This window comes from Otolemur garnettii, unplaced genomic scaffold (assembly GCF_000181295.1).
Source record: "Otolemur garnettii isolate 467f Iridium unplaced genomic scaffold, OtoGar3 scaffold00049, whole genome shotgun sequence".
Lineage (NCBI taxonomy): Eukaryota > Metazoa > Chordata > Mammalia > Primates > Galagidae > Otolemur > Otolemur garnettii.
The window spans coordinates 7,386,117-7,413,679 of record NW_003852444.1 but is presented as its reverse complement, the minus strand read 5'-3'; the positions used below and the strand labels follow the sequence as shown (position 1 = coordinate 7,413,679).

The following is a 27,563-nucleotide window of genomic DNA, read 5'->3' as shown; positions in this document are numbered from 1 at the left end:
AAGAAAAATGCAACCTCTTAGCTGTTGGCTTTTAAGCATGAACACACCACTGATTTCTTTTTTTTTTTTTTTCAGGGAAGCGGGCCTTCCTCTTACCAGTGCATGCCTAGTGGCCTTGGTGAATGGTGTATCCCCGGGGCCCACAGCGTAGCTTAATCTCTGGTGGATTTTCTGGTCTCATATAGCATAGATGTATATCAGTACGCCCACTTCCCTAAGCTCTCAATATTTTTTCTTTACCATGTAACTTGAAAACACAGTCATTTTAACTCCATTCATTGTGAATCCTTGCTTTCTGCAGGCCCCTCAGAGTACCTTTAACAGTGAGTTTGGTTCATGTGATTCTTGCCAGTGCATTAAATCCTGTGTCCCAAGAAAGTGGCCCCAAGTCAATGAAATCTTGTTTATCTAGTGTACATTATGTTCCTCACAACTCAGTATCTGAGAAGTGTAGTTTCTCAGCCACCCAGGGGCACAGCGTCATGTAAAGACCTTTGTTTCAATCTATATACCATGTCCTGTGGTTGTCAGAGGAAATGCAGGATGTGGACTTATGTTTAAAGCTGAGTTGATCAATGAGTACTTTCTTTAGTGTAAGTATATTCCATGTAACATTTGAGACATTTATACTAAAAGTTTCATTATTTATCTGAAATTTTAATTTAGCTAGGAATCTTATACTTTATTTGCTAAATCTGGCACCTTGTGTGTCATAGAAGTCAGTGCTGAAATTCCACAGGTATATTCCCTAAGTACTACTTTAGTTAAGCTTTTGAAAAGCCATCCCAAACTTCTATTGGCGTAGCAGCTTCAGATAATACTATGTATGTTAGGACCAGTGTATCCTATGGTGATTTGCTTAGTTCAATGCCTTTTCCTGCTGAAAATTGGTTCCCTTGTTTGAGTTAAGATTCTAAGTTTTGTCAGTAAATCTGGAATTCTGTAAGCCCTTGAAAAATGAGGGTGACAGAGAAGGTAAATTCATATCTAGAATATGAATCAATCTAAATAAGGATGACTTTGCTGTATCCTCTGGATTGGCCTGTTTCAATCTGGCTGTACATATATGTACATGGAGAATATTTTGGAAAAATACACATAAAAATGTTAATACTAACTCAAAAACTATTGAGGAGGATATTAATTTTTCTAATATATTTTCATTTTAGTAGATGCATTAAAAATAAATCAGAACAGAGCTTCCACTGAGAATCTAATTCATGTTTATAATTTTTAGGTAATTTTTTTAAAAATCTTTTTTCCCTAGTCTACCATTCCTAATCTAACAAATAATAGTTGTTATATCATTACAGTAAGAATTTCATGGTTTTTGCTTCATCATTGTAGCAAAGATAATTTCTTTATTTTTTGAAAAAGTAAACAAAAACTTTTCATACATTCAATAAAGTACAAATTTTTAACACAATAGGAAACATTATGCACCAAAATTCATAGATTTTTGAATATAGATATGCATTACCTTGCATTAGTGTGTAAGTTATTTCCCAAGTGTAAGTGGAGGGTGATGTTTGCACATTTCACCTATAGAAGGGCATGGAACATTTATCTTCTTATTTTGTGTCCTCTAGTTGCTTCTCAACTTAGTAACGTACAATAAAAATTTACAGATCCAGACACAACAGTGAATAATGAAAAGAAAAGAAGCTAGCTAAAGAATTGGAACAAGAGACTATGGCTACCCTAATGCAAGGAGGACTCAAATTCCAAATAAGAACAGCAGGAACAAAGCCACTAGGGAGAAGGGAAAGTGGTGTGTTTGGGGCAGGGAATGGAAGGCAGCCTAGTGTGTGGAGCCCCTATGGAGAAAATTGACACAGACTCATCACAATACCATAGTCTTGCCTGCCTATCCTGTGACCTCCATTGGGATAAATTCTAAGGGTATAAATGTTTAGGCTACATTGTTTTTCTTTCCAAGATAAAGTTCAAGTTGTAGTTGAACATTCCACCTGGGGGCATGCTGCATACCCCAACACTATGCACACTGGGTGAGAGCTTGACAATCACCCTCCCTCTTCTCCTTTCCTTTTCTCTCTTCCCTCCTCCCCCTCTCTAATGTACTTGGGTTTTTCTCATGTGGGCATGTAATTGTCTTTATATTGGTATTAAGTATGTTGAATACTTTTCCATTCTTGTGATACTTTACTAAGAAGAATATTCTCCAACTCCATCCAGGTAAATAGAAAAGATGTAAAATCTCCATCATTTTTATTGCCAAATACTACTCCATGGTATCCATATACTACAGTCTGTTAATTCATTCATGAATTGATAGGCACTTGGGTTGTTTCCACATCTTGGTGATTGTGAACTAAGTTGCAATAAACATTCTAGTGCAAATGTCTTTGTCATAAAATAATTTTTTTTTCTTCTGGATAGATAGCAAGTAATGAGATTGCAGGATCAAATGGAAGATCTACCCTTAACTGATGAGCACCTGAAGTAAATATGGGGGTCCAGGACTTAAATGGGGCAAAATGGGTTGATTCGCATTAATCTCTAACTAAATTGAAATTCAATGTTTTCTTCCTTTGTAAATGTGGCAATAAACCACAGCAGTATTAGCCACATTTCTATTCATAAATAGAAATCACAGACAGTCTCTCATCATATTACAATTATCATAGATATCTACAAATATTATTTATATGTATTATTACTTTCAGTGGTTATTAGACCTAATTTAGACCCTGTATTTAATGTGTTAAAAGTGAAGAAAAATATGTCCGTATCAACATTGTGTTTTCCTCATATAGAGAAAACTGTATTTTAATATCACTGAAGTAATTTATAAACCCAAATAATTCATATGTGCATTTATTAATAAAAACCCTATTCTGTGAAGGGATCCACATGTTTTTTTCTGACTTTTTCAGAGGGGTTCATGGAACAAGAAATTCTAAATGGGGACCAGCATTTTGGTTTTAGCATCCCTCACCTATTTCTCCATCAAATTAGTTCTCCCACAGTTTTCAGGTAGATCCATGCATTTTCTCTTCCTGGGATTCTTAGGTAATTGGTGTCTAGGACAGTTCCTACTGTTGTATACGTGGATAAGATTGAGAATTTTTATATCCCCTTTTTCTATTCTTCCTTTACTCTCTTTTAGTTCATTTTCATGTCATTAAAATGAATTCCTCTATCTCAGCACATGCCTGAAGATGAAGGGGGTAATTTTAAGAGGTAGGGAAGATCTGGAAGCAGAGGTCACACACAGATGAGAGTTGCCAAAAGGAAAGAAAGGAAAGGTAGGCAATGGCAGGAAAGAGAGAGCTTTATAAGTCACTTACTGGAGGAAGAAAGAGCCGCAGAGCAGATCAAACTCAGAACCCAGCAGTCAAAACATGCCAGAAGGGTGGACCAGAGGTTAGCTAGGCTGATATCAAGAGTGTCCAGCAAGAAGTGAAAATGTTTACCGAAATGTAGCCAAGAGAACGTGGCAGCAGATATTCTAAGAGGAGGCAAAATATATTGGAGGCACATCTTGCCCTGGAGATTTGGTTTGCATGACACAAGTCCACCCAGACATGATAAGAGACTCACAGTAAGATGGCATCTCAGATTGTGATGGTGTGTTGGTAGAGGAGGATTGAAAAGGAAAACAGAATCCCATCTCAAAAAGGGTAGAATATCAGGCTTACGATGAGAAAGCTAATTAAGAATAGGGTAGAAAAGAATGATAAGCTGGAAACTGTATCTCAGGTGTGAGACACGGCTCTGATTCTTACACCTGGGGCAGAACATGAGCATGACAGAAGCAAAACTGGCTTGATGCCCAATTTCCTGTTTAGTCAGATCATCTTAAATAGCTGAGGAGAAGGTGGCTTCCAGAGCCCATATTGGGGCTGAATCTGCTAATCTAAGTAACCTGATTTATGTTAATAAGAATGAAGGAGTGTGAAGGCAGGGAACCAGGAAGTTTCTGAAAACTTGTCAGCTCTCTCAACTGGCTTCACTCCCTGAGCTACAGTCACTCAATGCATGAAGCAAAATGTGTTATTAAGTCAGCCCTCCTTGGATCACAAAGGAGAGAGTAAGGCAACAGTGATAGAAGCAGGGAAAAAGCAATAATCAAGTGAAAAAATAATTGGGTAGCCAGAGGCAAAGTATATGACAGATCCAAATGGCCTTCATTATTTCTCAGGTGGAAAATTCCAATAACTTCCTAAATTGCCTTCTCAGGGGCTGCACTATTCAAATTTATATTATAAGCCACTTTCAGGTGACAGACTAAAATTCTTCAAGTGTAAACATTGCCATTCACTTCTGTCGTAATCGTAGAAATACTAACAGCTCTTCATTGCCTAATAAACTCTTTTGTCTTTGCATTCACATTTCTGTATTCCTTAGTCCCCAAATGTGCTAATGCTTATTTCTTATTACTTCTTATTTTTCATTATTTTAATATTGAAAATTTAAAATAATTAAAAACATTTAATATTTGAATACTTTTAAAAAAATATCTCCTTTCTATTTCTAACAAGTGTGCCCTCCTTTGAAGAATTGCTCTACTTAATCTTTCCTGTGATTCTAGAGGGCTGCCAATCTGGAGGCCATGAATTTTTAACAACAGGGGTGCCATATAGCCCCAGTCAGGCTGGCCAGAATCCCTTTCTCAGGAAGAATGTCCCAAGAACGCAAGGACATACAGGAATCAAAGTTGACTGAAACTGATTCATGTGAGAAACCTTTATGATGTTCAGATACTAAGAGTAAAATCTCTCATCTTTATCAATGTCTCTGAACTTCTATCCTTCCCTGGGTTCTTCTACTCAATGCTTTGAGCTATCTATTTTTAAGAAAATCCTTTACATACACACGTTCTTTCTCTCTCTCTCTTTCTCATTTAAGAACAGTAGTTTCTATTACTGGCAACCAAAAAGAATAGTAACCAACTGGAAGAGGACTGATGGATTAGCACTGGGAAAAAGACTTTCAGGGATATTTGAGTATATAAAAATCAATCATTAGGCAAACATGTGATAACAAGCAATAGGGCTGACATTCATTTTAAATTAGGAAATTACAAGTCCATGATATATAATGGAGAGCTGATAAATAAAGTTGTTGACCAGGACACCTGGGATACTGAGAATAAATACTTTGGAACTAGTAGTTATTGTAATAGATGGTTAAATTTAACTGGAGGAAAGATAAGATCAAAGTCAAGGTTTTCACCTTGAGGCATGAACTAAAGTCTAGAGCCTTCCCATCATCATGCTCTGTAGAATGGAGGTTGATGAAAAGCAAACTCAGAGATGGACCATGCAGCTTGTTATGTTAGATGAGGTGAATTGAGAACTCTGACACACATCTTACATGGGTCTTGAAGGAAATAATGTGGTATGAGAAGTTTAGCTGTTCTATTGGCAAGGACTTGAAAATCCTAAGGACACATGAACCACCAATACCTCACCAAGACTCCTCCTTTGCCTCCCTTGCATCAGAAAGCAATGTCACTCACAAAAGATGTAAGATGACTCTTCTAATGCCCAAATGATCGCTTTCTCCTTTTCCCTTTGGCTACTTTACTTCATCCAAAGATTCCCTGTTATTCCTGCAATTTACTGGAAATTCCCTCGTCCCTCAGGAACTACATGCCCCAGCCCTCTGACCATTGGCATGTCATGTTCTCTAGGAGGCCTTCTCTCAACAAGGACAGTCAGTCCTTGCCCACAATGTGCATTACTCTTCACTGCCTTATTTTTTTTTATTTTACTTACCATCATCTAACATGTATTTTATTTTTTGATTACTTTGTTCCCAGATTAGGCCCTAATGAACTATGCCTCCCCAATTCACTTTCTAGTGTAGTCTCCTTTTATAAAATCTGGGCTGGCCTTTGTAACTCATTTTAATCATTAGAACATAGCAGACACAGTGTGGGGTCTGTTACCGGAAGACAGGAAGCCTAAGGGCTGCTAACTTTGTGCTTTGGGGAGTTCTGTGCTGCTAATTTTAAAAAGATGGTTACCCTGATGGATGGACCTTGAAGAGAGAGATGATGCCATGCAGAAACAGTGAAGCCTTAAGACTGAAAGAAACATAGACATCCAGTGTCCCACCCAAGCTCAATCTTCAGCTATCTCCACGAAAAAGTAAGACAAGTGAGGGAGTCATGTTGGACATCCTAGTCCTTCAAGCCAACCATTCATGGAGTAAAAGAATCACCCTGTGAGTCAAGTCAACCACTGAGAGGATACAGATATAATAAAATGATTGTTGTTTTAAGCTATTAGGTGGTTTGCTGTGCAGCACTAGATATCCAAAGCATGCTCATTGTCTTAATTGTGTCACCAACGGGAGTGTAAATTCCATGAAAACAGAGATATGGGGCCATTTTCCTTTTTGCTGCATTTCAAGCACCTATGAATTGTGAAGCACTTAATAAACATGTTAAATTAAAGAATATGTGCATTAGTTAGTAAACTTAAACCAGTAATAGCATATGGGATGAAATGAAAAATCAGAAGCAGAAATATGCCCAAAGAGATTTTTCAGATATTAATTACTATAATCTGTATAATTAACATAGAGTGGTATTTGTTCAAACAGACTTTGGAGAAGGGAATTCCTAAGATAATGTAATCTTATTTTGGGTATGGTTAAATTTCTTGATAAGAATGTTTTCATTCAAAAGTCTGAATTCAATTTTCCACCTATCGTTAACTTTACTCTTTTAATGAATGAAAACCTAAACCAAGGATTGCCCAAAGAAAACTACTATGGATGACCAGATAGTTTTAAATTTAATATAGAAGGAACGATTTCAGATATGTTTGAAATGCTTGCTAAGAGCAATTACACACAGCTTTTCCCTTTCCTCTTGACTATTTTTCGGAATAGATCACTAACATTATTGTCTTCATCTTCATTGCAAAACAATTGGGTGGCAAGTTCCTAAATAAATTGGAAGAATTTCAGTTATTGGATATTCTCTTTTGGTCTCAAATGCATGAAATCTAGAATGTCAGAAATTCAACTGGAGTTTCATGATAAGCCCTTTTATCTTAGCAAGAAAGAGAGAAATTGCTAGTCAGGTGAGTAGGAGTCAATTCCTCAGCTAATATAGGCTTAATAAATCTGAAAACATGATGAAGGATTTCTTTTTACTTGACAAGGACAGTATTTCACTCTTACCACAGTGTGGATGCACATATAGGTATTTAAGGGAAGGGTCATGTCTTGATGAGTTTGTATTACTAGAAATAATTATTTAATAAGCTTAAAACCAATATTCAATTGTTTGTTGTAAGTAGATTAGGAATTGAATTAAGAAAATGATTGCAAATGAGGGCAGAAGGGGATAGAGACAGGAGAGAAGTGGATCAGAGAAACCTAAAATCTGTTGCAAAAAGCACAGCCTGTAAGCCTGGCCCTGTAAGAGGAGGAGACTGTCTTGCTGCACTTTCATCCCTCTCCCTGTGCAACTCCTCTGTGAGGTCACTGAGCAGGCAAGGGTTCCCAGGAGGGGCTGCCCTCTCAGGGAGAGTGAGTGATTTGTGGGAGTTAGGCAATGCAGAATGTCTCAACAGAGAAAAAGTTTCTCAGGAAAAGATAGGGAGGAAAATATTTCCTTTCTTCTGTCACCTCAGTATGATCAGAAGACTAGGATCTGGCAGTCACGATTGGCAGACCATGTCAGCACAAGACTTCACTCCTGAGATTTGTATGCAAGGTCTAATTGGGGTCTGCTTTGACGTCCCACTCCTGGATTGTGTTATGATCATAAATAATCTGTTTGTGTTATGATCATAAATAACTTAGAGCAATAATAGTATGAGGTAAATGGGTCTAATTAATGTACTTAGTTAAAGAAATAGTTTGGTTAGAAAATGCAAGCCCAGCAAGAACCATGACATAAGGGTTTAGCCTTCCCCTGTAAGATTGATGTTTAAAACAATGGTGTATGTACTAAAAACCAAGCTAACTTGGAGTGAGGGGCTGTTCCACAGTCCTCAGGCTTTGGATGTGAACAGACCTCTAACCCAGCTGCTCTTTAAAAAACTTTCCCTTTGAGTTCTAACCTTTTATTTTCCCCTTATCTTTTTATCTCTGCCAGCCACTGGGAGGAAACTCATGGTATAGTTTGGGGCTGGTCCCCCACATCACAAGGCACAGAGAACTTCAACTTTTTGACTCTGTGTCACAATCTAATTCATCAGAACTTTAGCCCCCTCCACACACCTGCAGATATTATGAAGGTTTTTTTATAGCATGTGTAACAACATGCTAGTGTCACTTAACAAAATAAGAACAGTTAGTAAGATATATGTGCAAAAGGTGGGAGATAAATCATGCAAAAATAAATAAGCTGTGACAAAAGAAGACAACCTGGCAATAGTAAATAGGACTTCTCATCTAACATGCCTGAAGTTAAGAGATTTGTGATATTTCACTCTCTAGGACAAACACTATGATCCCTTTGGAGATCTTTAATTTTTTTTTATTCCTGGATGAACACTAAGACCCCTTTATATATCCTAAATATTTCACTGGCATGTGCCCCTTCATACATTATTGGTACCCTTTTCACAGCTCATTTTTGAAATGTGCTGATTTATTAATATAAAGCACAACTTCCTCATCATATCTTTCTGAATTAATTTTCATGGGGGCCTTCTTCCCCTCCTGACCACCGGGGACATCTCGGAGGTTGTCTACTGTTCTCCTCAGATGTAACATAATGTCTGTAGGGTTGGGTGTTAAAGAAGAGGAGCTTGACATTCCCTAATTTTCCTCTTGACTTCCTACAATCTGTTTCTATCAGGGTAAAATTATGGCTTATATATTCATCTCCTGCTCCCCTTCACAAGGCACCAGTCAGTTGGCATTGTGAATTTTCCCTGGCACTATGATCTGGGACATGTGAGGATATATCCTTCAAAGTGAAGGAAAAATTACGAACTTTATAAACCTTAATACTAGCAAAGAAGCATATTATATCATAGACCCCTTTGATTTTAGAGGCAATATATGCAGTATTAGGGGACCCTAATCTCCCCTATTTACCTGTATCTAAAAAAGCTTCAGGTTTGAACGGGTCCTGTATCAAAATCAGGCACTCTAGTTGGTATATGTAGATTTTTACCTTTTCATATATGACCTGGCACTGCAGGTGTCAGTGCCGGTAGGAATATTGTGGGAAATTCATACACATCTCAATAGAGGAGTTTTTAGCAGAGTGTTTTATAGGTTTATAATAAATTATACTCCTAAACCACTCAAATGAAAAGTTTAATCAAAGGACTATTTATGAAGATGAGATGGGGTGCCCAGGAACTACAGGGGGAATGCAGTAACCAGGGGTACCCTTTATTTCTGCCTGAAGCAGTGCAGGTAGGGAGAAGATACCAGAAATACAAATGAAGAGGAGAGAGAGGAAGGGAGGGGAGGTGGGAAGGGGTGGAAAGAAGAGGGGAGAGGACTCTTCCTGACAAGCACCAAGAACTTAAATCAAGAGATGCAGTTATGGAACCCCACACAGAAAGTGCTGGTAGAATAAATACCAAGGCCCCACTAGCTCCCCAGCTCTCTTCCCTCCTTCTTTCTGTCCTCCTGCTGATACCACCCTCCACCAGTTGCTAGATCCAACTAGAAGTAGAGGGCAAGGAGCCCATAGATGTATTTCACCTGGGTCAGCCTCATGGGACATGGGGCAGAATGGAAAATGTGCAGGTGGACCTGTATGGGCAAATGGAAGGCATTTTCACCACCTTGCAAGTAACTTTAGCCTCTTGGAAACTGGCTGGCTGTCCACAGGACAGCAAATAATGATGTGATTCAACTGTGGCTTATTCTGATATCCATGCCACATTTAGGATGTGGTTAGCAACATCTATGCATGAGCAGAAATTGCGAGTTCATGCCTGGTCACAAGTCGTATTAAAAGGCTTAAGAGGTGGAATGATACACTGTTCTTAGACTGCTTCTCTTCCCTCTCCCACCTCTCTGGCCTCATCAGGGACTGCTTCGGACCAATGAACAAGGAAAGAAAACCAGGTTCTTGCCCATGCAGCTTGGCCTCACCTGAGATGATTCTATAAAACACTGCAAAGAAAGAGTTTTCCTAGTAGGCAGAGGTTGCAGCAGTGAATTTCTTTCTTTCTTTCTTTAGCAGTTTTTGGCCAGAGCTGGGTTTGAACCCACCACCTCAGGTATATGGGGCTGGCCCCCTTGAGCCACAGGCACTGCCAGCAGTGAATTTCTTTCCCTACAGGAAAGATGTCCTGGAATCAGTATTTGTACCAATGCTTGCACAATAACATTTGGCTAGATGTCAAATGTCTGGAAAGAAAAACTGCTTGAGTATGGATTTCAATCCATATGTAAATCATAATTCAATCTAATGGTTTGCCCCCAGAGTTTTAAAATATGAAATAAAAGAGAAAAAATGTATTGGTCTACATAACACACATAAATAATTGTTTTGTGAAACTTATATTTCATTTATAATGTATATGTGTGTGTGCATGCCTAAAAATGCCAAATTTGACTTTAGATGATGGTATAAAATGTTTTAAAAACATTGCCTTAAATTTTAGGTAAATTATCTTGCTATGCCAAACAAATGTTGTATACTGCTAATGTTTGTAACACTGCATGTTTTTCACGTCTTTGCCATTGGAATGCCCCTTTATCCTCCAAGTCTTAATTCCTCCCTTGGTGACTTCATCTCTAATTATGCCAGCTCAGTGATTTCTCTGAAATTGTAGATCTTGCCCACCCTTAATCATTACTACCGTTACATTTGTATTATGCTACATTATTAAGCCTTAATTTTAAGCATTTTTACATATAAATGGCTGAGGTTGGGGCTAGGAATTCTAAATTTTGTTTACTTCCTAGGGTGCCTAATATCACACTGTGCAGATAATTGTAATTCAATTGGTTATGTTGATTACACCATTAAAGTAATTAATAAAAGGGGAAAGATTAGTTGGAACCTTTTAGTATTTTTACTTTTATCATACCATTAAATGTTATAATGTTTCAATTAATCTAACCTTGTACAAAGATGTTTTTTTGAAAAATGATGCATTATTTTAAGAGAGTTTTCTTTAGAAAGTTGCTCCTTTTGTAGGTTATATATGAATTTTCTATCTTTATGATATTAAGAAATTCATATTTTTACTTTGATGGCATTAAAAGAAAAACACTAATTTGCAATAATAATGGAACATTTTTCTGTTTGAGTGATGATGATTAACAAAATGTGCATGTTTTCTCAAAATGAACATTACTAAGTAGTGCTCCTCCTTCATACCCAATCAGCACATGAAATACAGGTGAGATAAAATGAAGATTGAAATGAAGAGGAGGCCTCCTGATACTGGTAGCAACTGATATAGAAATGGTAGTGCTCGACTATAATTGATAAGTCCAATGATAAGGACACCAAAGATAATTTTTTCTAGAAAGCAAGAAAAAAATATTGAAGAGTAGTTTGCTTGATCCTAAAGTTCACTTATACAATTCTATGTAAAAGTCTTCATGTTATATTACCCTGTAGCTCAGGGAGTAACATATGCTTCATTCTATCTTCTTTAAGAAGAGAGAAAATGTCCATAGTCATTCAATCCCATGAGCTAATATTTATAATTATAGCTACCATAATAGTGAAAAATAATTGCTTGATGTTAATGGTGATAAGAATAAATGGTTAGGTGCAGTTTAATTTACATTTTTCATGCTATTTTATAAAGTTTGTCTATTTTTTTCATGCTATTTTATAGTGTTATCTATTTTTTTCAAGAAGATCATCAGGAAAAAATGAGTGCCTTAAAAAGATACAACTTTAGGATTTAGAAGCCTAAAATTTATGTCACTTGTTGCAAGTACCACAATCAATGGATCATACACGATAAGGGAGGCATTCATGTAATTCTTTAAGAGTCCTATGAACTAAAATATTTGAAGTTTTGCCCTGTGTTTGTTGAATCTAACAATCAAAAGAAGAAAACATCATTCTCTGGGGTTAGTTTGTTTTTGTACTGTTTTAACCTTTACTGACAGCAAATAAGATGTGTAGATCCAGTCTGTCTGTGTATTCCCTAAGGCATCCCTCTGTCCCCGGAGTCAAAAGAGATGATGTCAGGATTTTCCATGTTTTCATTTCTCTAACAATGTATAAGGCTGACACCACATATTCAAGAAGAAAAGAATATTCATGATGATAATCTAGATGTAAATTATCCTTAGCCAATCTCCAGAGTAACTTAATACATTAGTTGTAATGGATATATGCATAAAGACTACATCAATGTTCTGTATATTAAGGTTTTGTTCATTAGAAAAAAATCACTTTACTGAAGTTAGATATTGGGGCTAATTGTTTTTCATTTTTACATAATAATTGCAAAAGTAAGTCTGCTTTCCTCACTTATGTTGAAACATTCTTGAAGTACATTAATTGACTTGTGATTTCAACAAGATGAAGCTTTTTAACTTTACTTTTGATGCTTTGCTTAGAAATCCAAGGGATTGGGAAGAGCAGAAACAGCAGATGAGAGATGGGTTTCTAAGATTGAAATATGTTTTTACCTGCTTAAAAATGCTCCATATATTTTATTTCCAGGGGAATTAAAATCCACAGAAGTTTTGAAGTAAGCATTATTTGCTGGATGTCTATAATGGCATTATGACTCTTTCTCCTCATATTAATGTGTTTCAAGATTCTATAAATTTTTAAAAAGTAGATTAAATGCTTTCATATTCTATAAGGATATCAATCTTCCTTATTGTTTTTGGAGAAGATTATAATGAGGGGGAAAAAAGCCATTTACTTCACTCTATTACAAAACTCCATGACTGAATCTTGTAAAGTTCTAATTTTTATATTTCGGATATATTTCAAAATAGTTCAGTTGGTAAAAGATGGCATTTTTATTGCCTCAGTCAGTGCTTCCTAAGGCGTATTTACCTCCATTCTTCATTGAAAGAAGTTGTAAAACGATTCCAGACTTTCGGAATTATGGAGCCAAGAGTTAAATACAGGAAAAAGAGCTGTACTTCTTATTCTCAGAGAAATCTCTGCCTCCTCAATGAGAAGACTGCAGCCTTTGCTTTCTCAATAAGACTTCTTATAGTCAAATGAAATCATTTAACATTTTTATTCTCACATCTTTCTATCCAGTTTGGTAGAATTTCTCTTGATACATATTTGAAGCATTAAACTCTGTTTGAGTTCCACTTCTATAGAGTTAACCAGATGTTAGGATGTCGTTCCAGGAATATATGAAGTCAAACTGTCTGTATCCCAAATCCTCTTCTTGACAACCTATATATAGGAGAACGTGTCAGCACTTGTGTATTCAGGATAAATGGCAAACAAGGTCTAGCAGAGTACAAGTGTGAGGGCTGAGGATACTGAGCTAAGCAAGGACACTTTCTGTTCACTGGAGGTTGGTTTTTGCCTGTGTTTCCATGAGGTAGCTTTGCACCCTCCCAATTAATGGATGCAAAGTGGGTCTTCACTCCAAGGCAAAAAGAAACACAGATGACTTCTTTACATCTTCCTTCCCTGCGTCAAGACTTAGTGAACTTTGGGTGAAGTTTGTAAAACCCAGATCATCTGAAAACAGATAATTTGCTTGAGTTATGAGGTATCCAATTACAAACTGTTTTTTGTTTTCTATTTGTGAGAATCAGTGATTTGGGGGACTTTCCTGTTTTCATGTATGTTTCAATCCTTTAGTATGATTTAGCAAGATGTTTGAGGAGATCTTTAAGAGATTTCAGGGCAGCTGAATTTCACACTCTAGGCAAGGGAGATGAATATTCCAGTCCTTGCTTTAAGGGAGAATTAGGGACTTATTATGGGGTTTTCTTAGTTTCGCAAACACAGCAGAGAAATCTTATAGTTTTGGCTTCCTGCCATGCCCTGCGAATAAAGGAGTAGGATTCAGTTATTTACAGGACTTTTTCCCTTGAGATATTTAATTCTAGTTCACCTTAACTCATTACTGATTCATGGCCTTCTGTTCAGGACTAAGTGATGACGGAGGAGCAATATGAGCTGTGAAGCTGCAAAGTTTGCTGCAGACTCTTCCATCATCCCACACTTTTGGAAATTTGTTGTCAGGAAATCCTCTCAAGACATTGCCTTTTGTTCGTCTCTTCCATCCATTCCCACAGGTGCTTTTTTATTCTCTTTATTTTTTATTAAATCATAGTTGTGTATATTAATGCAATCATGGGATACAATGTGCTGGTTTTACACACAATTTGAAATGCTTTCATCAAACTGGTCAACATAGCCTATGCAGCATTTTCTTAGTTATTGTGTTAAGACATTTATATTCTACATCTAGTAACTTTCACATGTACCCTTGTAAGATGGGTACTTTTTGCTATTATGGTCAGCTGGTAAAGGGATTTCATTTACTATTCATGTACTGTTACACAGTACTCTGTTTTTATTAAGCACCCATCCATCAAATGCCTTGAAGTTCATCTCTTTTTCTATTACCTAATGGCAATTGGCTTTGACTTAAAGGGGAGAAATGGACCCACTCAGCATACCTGGCAAAAGTAGAGTCTTAGACTAGATGGCTAAAGTAGTTTCTCGGCCAAGACTCTTGGCCACATCATGAGAACAGTATGTAATTATCTACTTTAGAGCTAACCCAGGGTACATTCAAACCATCATTTTTAAAAATGGATTTACAATTACCTCTGTGGATAGGTGTTTATTAATTGAGTCTTGTCCCTTTAGAATGTGAGGTGACTATGTCAAATGAAATACTTTGAAGCTAATCCCAGCTAATTTCCTGAGACTTTATTTCTCGGAATAACAGAAACACAGACTTGTTTACCTAAAGACCATGCTTAGAGTCCAGGAGATAAGAAAGTTGTATGGATAGTTAGCAGTCATGGTATAAAACAAAATGGAAATTATTAGTTTATGTAAATTAAACATAAACTATAACTTTACATGTTGTTACTATGAGCCCGAGTCAGACTTGTACCAGCCCAAACTTAACTCAATGTTAAGAAGGGCATTTTTCTATTTTATCACTCCTTAGACTCCTTTGGGATTTTTGTTTAATTCAGCAGCACCAGGGTCTAACCTACTGAATACTGATAGAGAGCACAAGCAAAGAAACATACGAACAACTCTGTACAATATTCATATCCAAGAGTCATTGAACTAGTTTGTATGAAAACTTCTCGGTGCTTTTAGGTTGAATGAGTGAGTAGGTGACAAAGGGAGGGAGATTACACTATCAAATTATTAGACACAAAAGCAACTATTTTTTCAGCATTGCCTTGATTTATTCTCCTAGTATTTTTTTCCTCTGATGGGAAAATATTTCATCAAGAAAACAAATATTTCTCCTAAGTGGAAAACTTTCATGTTTTAATGCTTTAGTTTAAAAAAAAAAATCAACATTAAACTAGGACATGCTTCACCTCCCCCTCCCCAAAACCACTATCTTATTAAGTACTTGAAAAAAAAAATCCATTGGCAGAAAACAAGATAATTTTCTCAAATAGAGTGATTACATTTTATTGCTGCTTTGTTTAGTATATATATTTTTTTCAATTGGGAAAAAAATTCTAGGTGAAAAAAATGTACCTAACAAGAAAAGTAGTTTACATGGTCATAACATTTAAATTGCTGTCAAAAGAAAAAAAAAAGTAAAATAAAAAAAAGAAAAGTAAAATATCATATAGCTTCAAAAAACTTACCTCCATTGTCTATCATTTATCATGTACTATAAGTCAACTTCCTAAATAGGATTACAGTCCTTTATTATAAGCCCCTAGTGGTACTATGGTATACATTTAAAAAATGCTACTACAAAAATTTTCTTTTCTTTGTTTTTGCCTATTGTGTACTTAGCTATAGATAATTCTTGAATAAAAAGCCTACAGTAGGTATAAATGCAATAGTTAATTGATCCTCTTGCTGATGTCCTTCTTATGCTCCACAAACGGTGGCGTCTTTCAGTCCAGCATCTTCTCCTGCTTCTTGCCTTCCTTTTTCTTCTTCTTGGATTCTGCTGTGATTAAAAAAAAAAAAAAGAGAGAGAGAAAGAGAAAAATAAGTGTTAAGGTACTAAGCTTTAGGGAATAAATAGCCATGTTTTTAATCTTTGGCCAGGAATGGAAAGATTAGATCAAGAGATAAGTTGCTTGCTCTTGGCAGTTGTCTTGGTTAAGCTAAGAAACAACAGTGTGTGTGTGTGCGTGCGTGTGTGTGTGCACGTGTGTGTGTGTGTGTTAAAAGAGAACCCGAGAACCTGTGAAAGTAGGCAAGAACCCAGACTACTTTCTGTGTAGATACCTACACAGAATGCGTGGTCTTATACTGGGTGCCTTCATTTGATATGCAGATTGCCCTGGAGACCTACTTAGAATATTGCAACATAGCAGGCATTTCCTAGAGAATGTCCAGGTCATGCTCAGGGGAGGGACTCCTCATCTTGGGTAAAGTAAATGGAATATGCCAACCTGGACTAAACTAAATAAGTAAAACGCTGAGGATCTAAGTTAAAGACACCTTCCTTTTCATTCAATCATCTTGCTGCCTCTGTTTTCCTAGCTAGATGATACAACATAGAACAGGACACATTCACTGTGGCTCCAAAGATGGGAGAATTGCTGGGCAAGGAAGGGAGAAAATATTGTTAAATACTCCTACACCATGTTCCCCTTTTGTTGACAGGAGTGGTAGAAACATTATTGGTTACGTAGAGGCTCTGGGCCAGACTGCCCAGGTGTAAGCTCTGGCTGCACCACTAAGTTGATATAAGACTTCGGGGAAGCTACTAAACGTATTCATGTTTCAGATCACTCACTTTTAAATGGGCATATGGATAGCACCCCATCATATGATAGTATTTATTTGTGTCCAAATAAAAAGAGTTGCGTAAAACCCACTGAGAACAGAACATAATACAATAGAATGTACTTAATAATAGTCATCAGTTATCATGAGTGTCATAACAAACTAAGAACAAGATGTCATGAATCTGTATAATTAACATTTTTTATCATCACCAAGACATACTTACTGAGCAGGACAATGAATATACTAAGCAATACAGGATCACCAGGACAAAAACAATGACTAATAAGAAAGAAGGCATTGTTTACTGGAGCGTGGAGCCTGTGTGCAGGAGGCCCTAGGACTTACAATGAGAGAAGACCTGATACGATGCCCACCACACATATGCAAACAGAGCTGGAAACTTTTCCCTTCTCATATACTATTCTCATCACCTGTTAAACTAAGTCCCAAAGTCCATTATGCACTTGGCAAAGTAGTGTTTCTGGTCAGTGTAATTGTCCTAAGTTTTCTTTACTCGAGCTTCAGGATGTATCGTAGGCAATAGGGTCAGCAGCTTCCCAGTTCTTGCTAAATCGTTGCCCACAAACTTATTCATTCTGTTCACGCCTGTACTCAGCTTTCTTGTTTCTGTATGAAATGATTCAATCTTGTTTTTATAACTGTCTCTTTCTTTCAAACTATGACGGGAGATATAACCAGAATTTCCAATTCAAAGATAACTTGTAAAGTCAAAGATAGCTGTAAAGTCAAAGACGGTATTCTATTCAATGCCTGAATACATAGTCAGCGTGTGAACTTTTAATAATTCCCAGACTTTGGTTCACATTTTAAGCAACAGCTGTATGTTAAGAGGGTATCCCCAGGGAATAATTCAGGATGTCAATTGAGACCTAACTCTGACTTCTGTTGTCTCAGTTTCCTCATAGTCCTCACCTGGGAATCTCCAGTACTTTATAATCTTCTAGCTCTTCAGTAGTGGAGATGACTGCAGCAGTAATTTTGTTGTTTTAGCTAGTGTGTCCCTATTTCAGACATCAATCTGAGAAGATGCCGTACTAATCAGGTTTCGTATACATTAATTTCATAAAAATTGAAGTTGTTCTGAATATTGGACACTTTTATCTAGCTAACATAGGTTGTCTATTTCAAGGAATACTTTAGGAATAGGAATCTTTTCCCAAATTCCCTTTGGTAAAGATAAGAGCACACCGTTTCTCTATTACCAGAACCAGACACATATTTTTTATTTACTAAATTGACAACTTTCCAAATACCAGGAAATCTATCACTGGCCTATTAATTTGTGCCATGCTAATCGACTGGTTTTCCTGTCACTACCGGCAGGTCATCATAGCACCACATACCCACACTGTACACCTCCATCCACTCTGAGTTCAAGCTTCAGTAAAAAGGAATGGAAAGAGGTAATAATTTGCATTTGCAAAAAGGTCAGTTTGATTTCTCACAAAAGTGTCTGAATTTTCACAAATAAATAAAATCAGGTCAGTAATATTGCTTCTAATGTAAAGAAGTTTTTTCTCACTTTTATGTATATTTAACCAATAGAATAAATGAAACTTTGCCACTGCTTCTCTCTGTGGCTTGAAGAGCTTGTTAACAACCTCTCAATTTTTACTTAGTGTACACAAAGGTTTTTAAAGACCACAGTAAATCTATGATCTAGAAAGAACTCAAACTAGCTCCCTTATGTAATAGATAAAGAAAGAAAAACATTTAAATCACCTCATTTTCTTTCAGTCTTCACACTTGTGTTTATTTCAGTTCCCCCAAGAACGTTTCTCTCTCTTCCTCCCTCCCTGCATCCCTCCCTTGCTCTCTCTCTCTCCTCTTTGATCTTCAACCCTACTCTTCCTTCCCACAGTTTCACTACTACCTTTGTCTGGCCAATGCCTCCCGCCTTCAGGCCCCATCTTTGACATGACTTCTAGTTTGTTGACTCCTCTGCTTGAGTCAGAAGCCTTTTTCCTTTACTTCTCTCATGAGAAAACCCACCCCTAGTATTGTAATTGCCACCATAGTAGAAGCTGTGGGAAGGCAGAATCTCTGCCTCCTGCTGTACCTCCAGCACATAGCACGGTGCCTTGTGCATAATAGCTGATGAGTAAATCTGTAGTGAGATAAACAGACCCGTAGCATGGCAAGAGCACATTTCTCCCATCTGTCTGTCTTATGGAGGTTCCTTAAATTTTCTTTGTATCTTTCTATCTTCCACATTATGTTCTCTCTGCCAGAGCGTGAGTGTTTTTCCTCCTGCTACCCCAACTTTGCTCAACAAACACCTGCTCCTCCTTAAGATGTTAGCCTCAGTTTTACTTCCTCAGGGGAGCCCTCCCAGAACTCCCAGACTAAGCAGGTTCCATTCCTAGACACTCCCATCGTGTCTGTCATTGTATTTACCAAAATTAGAATTGAACTTTCCCTTTTGTCCTTAATTATTTAATAGACATCTTCCTCTTCCTATGAGAGTAGAGACCAAATCTATCTTTTATCTTTTACATCTGTATTTTTCAATGCCTCCTACCTGACATGTGCTCATGAAATACTTGTTGCATGCAGAGTAGATAAAGGAAGACTTGAATGGGAAATAAAGAGTCAGCTCTGACTGTACGGGAAACCAGTATCTCTCAAGGACAGTAGGAGGAGAAATGTAATCAGAATCTTGCCACATTTCAGTCTATCTTTAGAAATAAATATTTAGAGTAAATATTTTACAAAGAAGAACATTATAAATGTATATATAAGATATTTACCCAGATTTCTTAACACTTTATCTTGCCTTTAAAGTGGAGGGATGAATGAACTCTGTAAGTAAAACTTGTGTCCCATTTTAATAGCCTTTCAAGGTTACAGTGAGAGAAATGTTTATAGGGAGCAAGAGGTGTACACACCGTCCTGGTGGTATCACAGGGGAAAGCCATATCTCAGGTACTCCAGAACGTTTGGGGCACCAGTAGGATCCCCACACTGATGTGAAACAACAGGGTATTTTTAGTTCACACTTAATAGAGTGAAAACTAGGGCAGGAAATATACACATGGTACACATCAAGTGACACTCCAAGATACATGTCCCTCTTCCCCTCCTCGAATGAGATAGCAAAGCAGAAATGATGCAAATAGAGAAGGAGCCACTGGCAAAATGTGACAGTAGAGGCACCTGCCTGAGAGGTGCCTTGTTGGATTCCTAAGGGGACATCACTGCACTGGAATCACAGCTGTGCCCTTTTGATTGTTTTAACCTCCCGGGTTTGCAAACATTCATCTTTTCTTTGGCCTGTTTATGAGTTGATAGAAGATAGTACTCATAATAATTGGGATATGAAGATGAGAGAAGATGGCTGTTGTGGAAAACTTTGTATTATTTGAATAAGAATAGATTGTTTTGTTTAAGATATGTTTGAAAGTGTTCAGAAAGTCCTAAGAGTTTCCTAAGGGAAGAAAAATATTCTAGAATAGATTCAGGCTACTATTTAGAAAATTCAAAATTTAGCCAAGAAAATTCTTTCAATGCATAGCAACTGCTGATAGGGAAGAAGACAGACAATGAGAAGAGAGTAGGAATTAATGTGAATCAGGCTACAGTAAGTTCTGAGCCCCACTTTCTTTCTGTTCTGAATTAAAAAAAAATAAACTTGATGAACACTAATGTAGTAAGTGGCATCAGGGTCCTTTGGTTCAGTGAGACAATGAGGGGACAACGGAGTTTTGTTAGGATCACACTGAGAACAAAGTGCTAACCTAAACAAGTGGTTCACATTAATGTCTGCTACTTACCAGACCTGTGATGTCGGGCAACTCAATCATTCTGCCTCTGTTTCCTATGAACCCGGGATAATAAAACCTGTATCCTACTCGTAGGACCACTGTGAGTACTATGTGAGATTATGACCATTTTACCACTACTGCTCAAAAAACATTCATGTCTTCATTTAGCACATGTGCAATTCATACTTGCTATCTATCAGGCACTGTTCTAGATGTATAAAGATAGATGAGCAAGACACAATTGTATAAAGATGTGTAACGATGAACAGCACACAATTCTGTCCTCCTAGAGCTGACATTACAAATCAGCTTTTTAAGATTGATGTGTGGGTGACCCTTCTGAAATTGCAAAGTTCTCTGAGAGCACACATAGTAGAATCTCTGAACGTTGACCACCCAAGGAGCTGTAACAAACTGGTCAACATGCAGAGGTGGTTGACATAAGGAACAAGGCCTCGAGTCAACTTAAGAAGGTGGTCAATGTAGGGAGGTGGTCAACAATGGAGGTTCTCCTGCATTTATGCCAAAGGTCATAGGTATGTGGGAGCTATTTTGCGGTTTCTAGGTCTATTTGTTGCTAATTTACTACATTCCAGAAGCATGTGATAGAAAAGATTCAGCATCCACTGGGAGAATGAATTACTAGGGAGAAAAAGTGTAAGATTCAGGCTACTATTTAGAAAATTCAAAATTTTATCCACAGTACATTTAGCTTAATAGCCAAAGAGAGTTTATCCCCTTTGAGTTATTTCTTTCTTCCTGAAAAATATTAATTACTTTTTTGATTTTAAAAATATTACAGAAAATAAATATTATATGTATACCTATGTATATAAAAAGGTAAATAACCATCATTTCACAATATAGAAACAATGTTTTAACAATAGGGAGTTCTATTTATGTTTTTCTTGTACGACTTTACTTAGGGATATATTGACAGTAGGTATATTATTTTGTACTAAAAACTGAACTGAATCTATTTCCCATGCCACTGCATATACGTTGCAACCGACCACACAGGATTCCTTTAAGTCATTCTATTCCATATTCTTCACATCCTTTCCTTTAGGTGGGCCAGTTGAATTGTTCTAGATTCTTGTTATAAATGATGATGGGGTGCTGTGTTTGTTCACAAATCATCATTGCATATTTAAATCTTGCCTTAGTTTAGATTATCAAAAGAGGATTTGCTAAATGGAAGGTGAGGAACTTTTAAAGCTCCAGATACATATTGACAAATTACCTCCCTGAAAGGAGGTAGTAACTTAATTTTTTATCAAAATTTATATGAGAGTTTATCACAGCAAATTTACGAAAGGCAAGTAATCAGACCACATGTGTCATCCTTTTTTCTGTCTGTTGATAGTCCCTTTAGGACCAGGACTACCAAGTCGTTGATATAAGTGAACATCCACTCCCATTTTCAATATTAGGAAATCTGGGAGAGAGGTGGAATTGAGAGAATAACATCAATTTAAAAATTATTCAAAGACTTTGAGGGAAGACATTTTTCCAAAAGCAAAAGAGTTGAGAATTCTGGAATAATTTTATCCAGTTTTCTTAGTGAAAGTTAATGCTTCGACCACTTATTTTTAGAAGGCCCACTGCTGTGTGTACAGAAAAACTGAAAAAGAAATTAGCGGATGAAATGTTTGAGGATTAAGGAGATCCCAGGTTTTAACTAAAGCGAGTCAGTCTCTTCTTGCTACTGACTTAAATAAAGCGGCTTTGGGTCATTAAAGCAATGGAAAGAAATATCGATTAGAATAGTAATGTGAGATTCAGTCCTTCTAAGAAGTAGAATTTATATTAGAAGGAAGATAAAAACACTCAGAAGTGCCGGTGCAGATTCCAAGGTTCTGAGACAGGCGCAGCAGGAGGCCTGAGTCAACACAGCTGAAAGTTCACTTTTGGAGCCTGGTTTAAGGAATCCCAAGAACTCATTAAAAGAAAAGGATAATATCACTGTCAAACAGCACTGTCACAATGTCAGGACGTGCAACAGCCCGGCTGGCACCAAGAGCCTTTTAATGCTCTGTGAACCTATTTGAAGTGACTCACTCGTGCTTAAGAAATAGCTTCTTAGACACCTAGAAACACCTAATCCCTAGAAACACCTAAGCCAGCTGTGTGTCAGCGTGGATAACAAAGCTCTGCCGACTTGGACTGAACAGCACAGTGATCCCGGTATTAGAATCCAGGTACTCATCAGCTGGGCTTCCTAACATGGCACCATTCACTCGATTGCCAAATATCTCCACTTAAATTAGAGCAGCATATATTAAGTGGTACAATACAGCAAGACATTTCCATCTATTTAAAAATTAAAAGTATAATCTTTTAAAAATTTTCTCAAAATATTTTGAACATGGAGAGTTCAGTCCATTACTTAGGTGATAATTTTGTTCTCTCTTCTTTGATTTCTCATTTGCACCACTTGCTTTACTTCATCCTTTGAGGACCAGTGCATTTATTTATTGCACCATGTGCGGAATTCATACACACATACACACACACACACACACACACACACATTCATACACGCACAGGACTGTGCCGATATCCTTTGTCTCTAGACTATTCTTTCCCTATATGTTCACCTTCCTTTTCACTCATCAACTCTCTCCTTCCCGGGGTTAAATACCTGCTCTTCTACACATTTGCTTTCTGCCGTCAAGTATATCTTAATAAAAGACAGTATACATCTGTGTCCATCCGTAGACTAAACACAGTACGTCTGCACCCTTTCAGGAATGCCTGCTTTGCCCCCATTCAGTTGGAGGTGGTTCAGCAGGTGGCTGCATCTCCTCAAACTAGGAAGTTCAGCTGTGAAAGCGCTGGTGAATAATGCAGTTTTAAGTGAAGATTTATTTGGGGAGATGAGGAAATTATTTCACTAACCACACAGAAAAAAATTAATAAAAGTTTCAGATATGTCAGTTATTTTTTCAAAGCAACTCACCGGTGCTTTTCGGAAAAGAAGCAATTTGAACACAGACCCGTACAGCGAGGACAGAAGGACTTCTCCATCTACCAGCCCGGGAGAGAGGCCTCAGCCCCGCCAGCCTCTCTATCTCAGGCTTCTACCCTCCAGAGCCGTGAGAAAGTAAGTTTCTGTCTAAGCTAGCGAATCTGTGGGACTTTGGGCAGGGTACCCCTAGCAAACTAATACATCCATGAATTAGATCTCAGTCTACATTTCACTTTGATATACTTTTCAGAGTATCCTCCTTAGCTACAGAAGTACAAAATATGTTTGAGTTCACTGTCATTTTTAAATTTTTTAATTGCGGAGTAACATCGGGGTACAGATGATTAGGTTACATTGTTTGCCTTTGTCAAGTCAAGTCCACGTTATAGCTGAGCCCTTCCCTTATTTTCTTATTTGTCCTCCAAAATTAAAATTTTAAATTTTAAATTATTTAAGGATGTGACTTTAGTACTGAGTACTATAGGATTTATGCTTATTAATGGTTTCACAAGTGTTCATTGCATGAATCCTTCCCCCCATCCCCAAAGGATTTTTTCCCAGCAGTCTTCATCGCAGCTTAATTCATTCTTCCTGTGCATCAGCGTAAAGATCTGAAAATAATGTTTTCTATTTTATGTAGAATGAAAACGACTTCTAAAGCCTTGCAAGAAAGAGTGCTGTGGATGCATTAACCTCAAGCAAATATCCTGGGTCTTGCCGCCTACGTACACGAGCACCAAGACACCAGATTTGTGCATGCTTCTTGCCTTTTGGATTGCTGATAAGCTGTTCTACAAATATCATTTACTCCTAGAAAAATCTTTTTTTTTTTTCATAGCTTCTGTGTGCTGAGCAACAGACAGCCTGCTGCAATTTCCCTGTGGTTTCCCGGAGGCTTTGCATCAATGCTGAGCTGGGTGGAGTCACTGGGAGTGTGCCAAGCATTCCCACTGGCAGTGCCTGTCACCGGGATAGCTATGGCTCAGAAACATGGTGTAGGACCAGAGGCACTGTGTATGTCACAGGGGAGAGAAAACAATCCTGAATCCCGCATGGCATCCATCCAGCCTGGGAGGTCAATGGGAGTAACAAGATGCCTTGCACTGCTCTTTCTTACTCTCAAGGATTGTAGCCATGTTAAAGGACTCCAGCTTGGGAAATGCAGCACTAAAATTGATCATTTGCTTATAATGCAATTATTATGCAAAGACAAGCTTGGCCTAGAGATTGTCAGACAGGACTCAACCATATGTATCCCCAAATACTATATGTTTGTATTAGTGTTTTAAGAAACAAAAACAAATGATTAATTTCTTTCAGAATACTGAAATCAGTCCTTCAGGGAGGGCTTGGTTTGGATACTTTGTACTATGTATAATAGAAAAGGACTCTGGAACGATATTGTCCTGACTTCAAGTTCAAGTCTGACCACCAACTGGCTGAGTGACCTTGTGCAAGTGGCAACCTTAGTGTTCTAGTTTGCAAAATTTGAATAAAACTCCTTTAAGCAGCTGTGAGGATTATGTGAGACAATGCATTCTAGTGGATTAGCATAATGTCTGTCATATCATAAATAATAAATAGGAGTTGCTTTTACAAGGCTCAATAAATGTCAATAGCAACATCTTTCAACACAACTAGAAATTCTCAAGTCAGACATTAGAAGGGAAAAATGCATAAGCTTCAGGAGGCAAAGAAAAAGCAGGTCTCTCAACCCAGTGACTAATTAATGTGAACATTGTTCTATCAGGCAGCCTCCCTTAATACTAATTATTATATAGCTGTTTTGTGTGTGCACAGCTAATGAGCCTCTGAGCTTGGAATTTACCCACGGAGATGAAAGCAGACTCACAGTGTGAAGTGAGCACTACAAATATTTATAGTTCCTAGTTCTCACATATGCCCTGGCAATTAGGGCCAAAAATTCCTTAATAGAGACGGGAGTAAAACACCCAGTGACTCCTCCAGGTGAGCTCATTGTGCTTTCACGGTGATTTCTCTGTACATTTTTGAAGCCGATGAATGAATGATGTGCCGTAGTGAGCCAGACCAAGACAATTTAGTTGAATACCTCATTCATTCATCCATCCATTTATTAAAATCAGTATTCTTCACTGAGTTTCTCTTGTAGACTAGAAACCACGAGACTTAGTAATTTTCAAAGGTGAATAACATGTGACTTACAAAAGTTTTCCTTGTCCGGAGAGGTGGATTTGCAGTCAGAGCATAATGAACACATTACCAGCGGAACGACGATGCCTCTTACCGAAGGCAGTGACTTAATGCTCAGAAAGAGAACACTTTCAAGTTTTAACACTCATATGTTTTCTTCTCCTTGCAGAAAACAAACACTTTTTGGCCTCAAGGACTTTGAACTTCATTAATTCAGAGCACTAGTATGGCTAACTCCTTCTCTCTCTTCAAGACCAAGTTAAAAGTTAACTTCTTGAGGATGGTTTTCCTGGTCACTCTGTCTAATCTACTGTCTCCCATTTACTATCACTTGACTCTGTTTAATTTTTAAAATCACTTATTTCAATACGTACTTCCCATTTTAATTATTATTTACTTCTTTTCGTCTTCATTGTCCACCCACCACCAGTATGGTTTGAAAATAGCAGCAAGAGGGAAGGGAATGTGTTTGCCTAATCACTAGCAATTAGCATACTATGTACTCCTTTGCAGGCTCACAGTGGATTTTGTAAATAAACAAACGAATTAGAAATGATGCCAAAGGAATCTCCATTTCTCTTTTCCATATCATTTGTCACTTTGCGTGGAACATTGAGATTCATCTCTCGGCTTCTCCTAATGCACTCGAAGACAATTAAGGCCATTCTTTAATCTCTAGTGCTAACTCTAGAATATAACACCTGCTCAATAAAAGTTTGCTGCATGAACATGGTTTCACAGAAAGAATAGGAATATATGAAGAAAGTGCAGGGCAAGAGACACAAAAGAAATCACAGCCCACTCAGCTGTCTCCGGGAGTTTCCTCTATCTGGGCCGAGCCTGCAAGAATGTCAGGAGCAAGATCAGAAAAGAGCCCACCAGGTACACGAGCAAGACTCCCCACTAGGGAGTCAGCATAGGTCTGAAATTCATTACCTTTTTAGATAAGAAACACACATAGAGGCGGTACAGATGCAGGGGAAAGCAGTGCTGTGTGTTAGCACGAGAGATCTAAAGTCAGACTGCCTTGCATTCAAGTCCCGACCCCTCACCACCACTTACTAGCTTTGTAACCTATGCTGGGCATCTCATTTGTCTAAAGGCTCAGTTTCCTTGTATGCAAAATTGGGATGATACCAGTGACTATTCCATTGGGTTTTTGTGAATATTAAAGGACGCCATGAGTGAATAATATACTATACCTTACTCAAAACACACTAAGCTCTCAACAAATACAACCTCTATTTACTATTACCGTGATCACCATTATTCTCCTTTTACCTGAAAAGGCACTGAGAGAAACAAGCTCTTCAAGAAATTCAACTGGAAGGAAGGAAATATATGTAAAAACACACATTTACCAACCATTTTTACCTACTTCATTTCGTCTTTACAATGATGCTATTCATGTACTCATTGTCAACTCCAATTTAGAGAAGACAAAACAGATACCATTCTAAGGGCAGAATTAGGTCTGCCCACTTCAAGTTCAATAGCCTGGATACGAGATAAAATATAATGGGTGTAAAAAGACATTTCTCCAAGCAGAACAAAAAAGAAGTAAAGCTCTTGAGACCAAATTGAGTTGAAATGTTTCCCTCTGATCAAGGGGAAGAGAATTCCCACAAGGCACCCCGTGCTGTCTCTTCTGGTCAAATGCAAGGGCAGTAATCATCAGCCTTGTCAGGAGGTCTCTGTGGGGAGGGAGCCGGCCCAGGCGAGCCTGTAGTGGGATTCTGCCCCTTCACCTCTCTCAACACAGTTAAAAGTCTCCCAGTCTAGCAAAGCCCATCCACACATTGTTGCCATGCTCATT

General features: G+C 37.7%; 1 protein-coding gene across 2 annotated transcripts in view; it reads right to left on the bottom strand.

Annotated features, from left to right (window-relative positions):
• Positions 1–15,275: 15,275 nt before the first annotated feature.
• The window catches only part of PTN (pleiotrophin), a 106,668-nt gene continuing 94,380 nt past the window's right edge, over positions 15,276–27,563 (bottom strand). Inside the window, exon 5 of one of the 2 annotated variants that reach the window (XM_023514233.1) lies at positions 15,276–16,025. In XM_023514233.1, the coding sequence (XP_023370001.1) occupies positions 15,973–16,025 (53 nt within the window). In that variant the 3' untranslated portion in view covers positions 15,276–15,972. Of the gene's footprint in view, positions 16,029–27,563 lie in introns of both variants that reach the window. The other variant, XM_003791592.2, reaches the window with a different exon arrangement.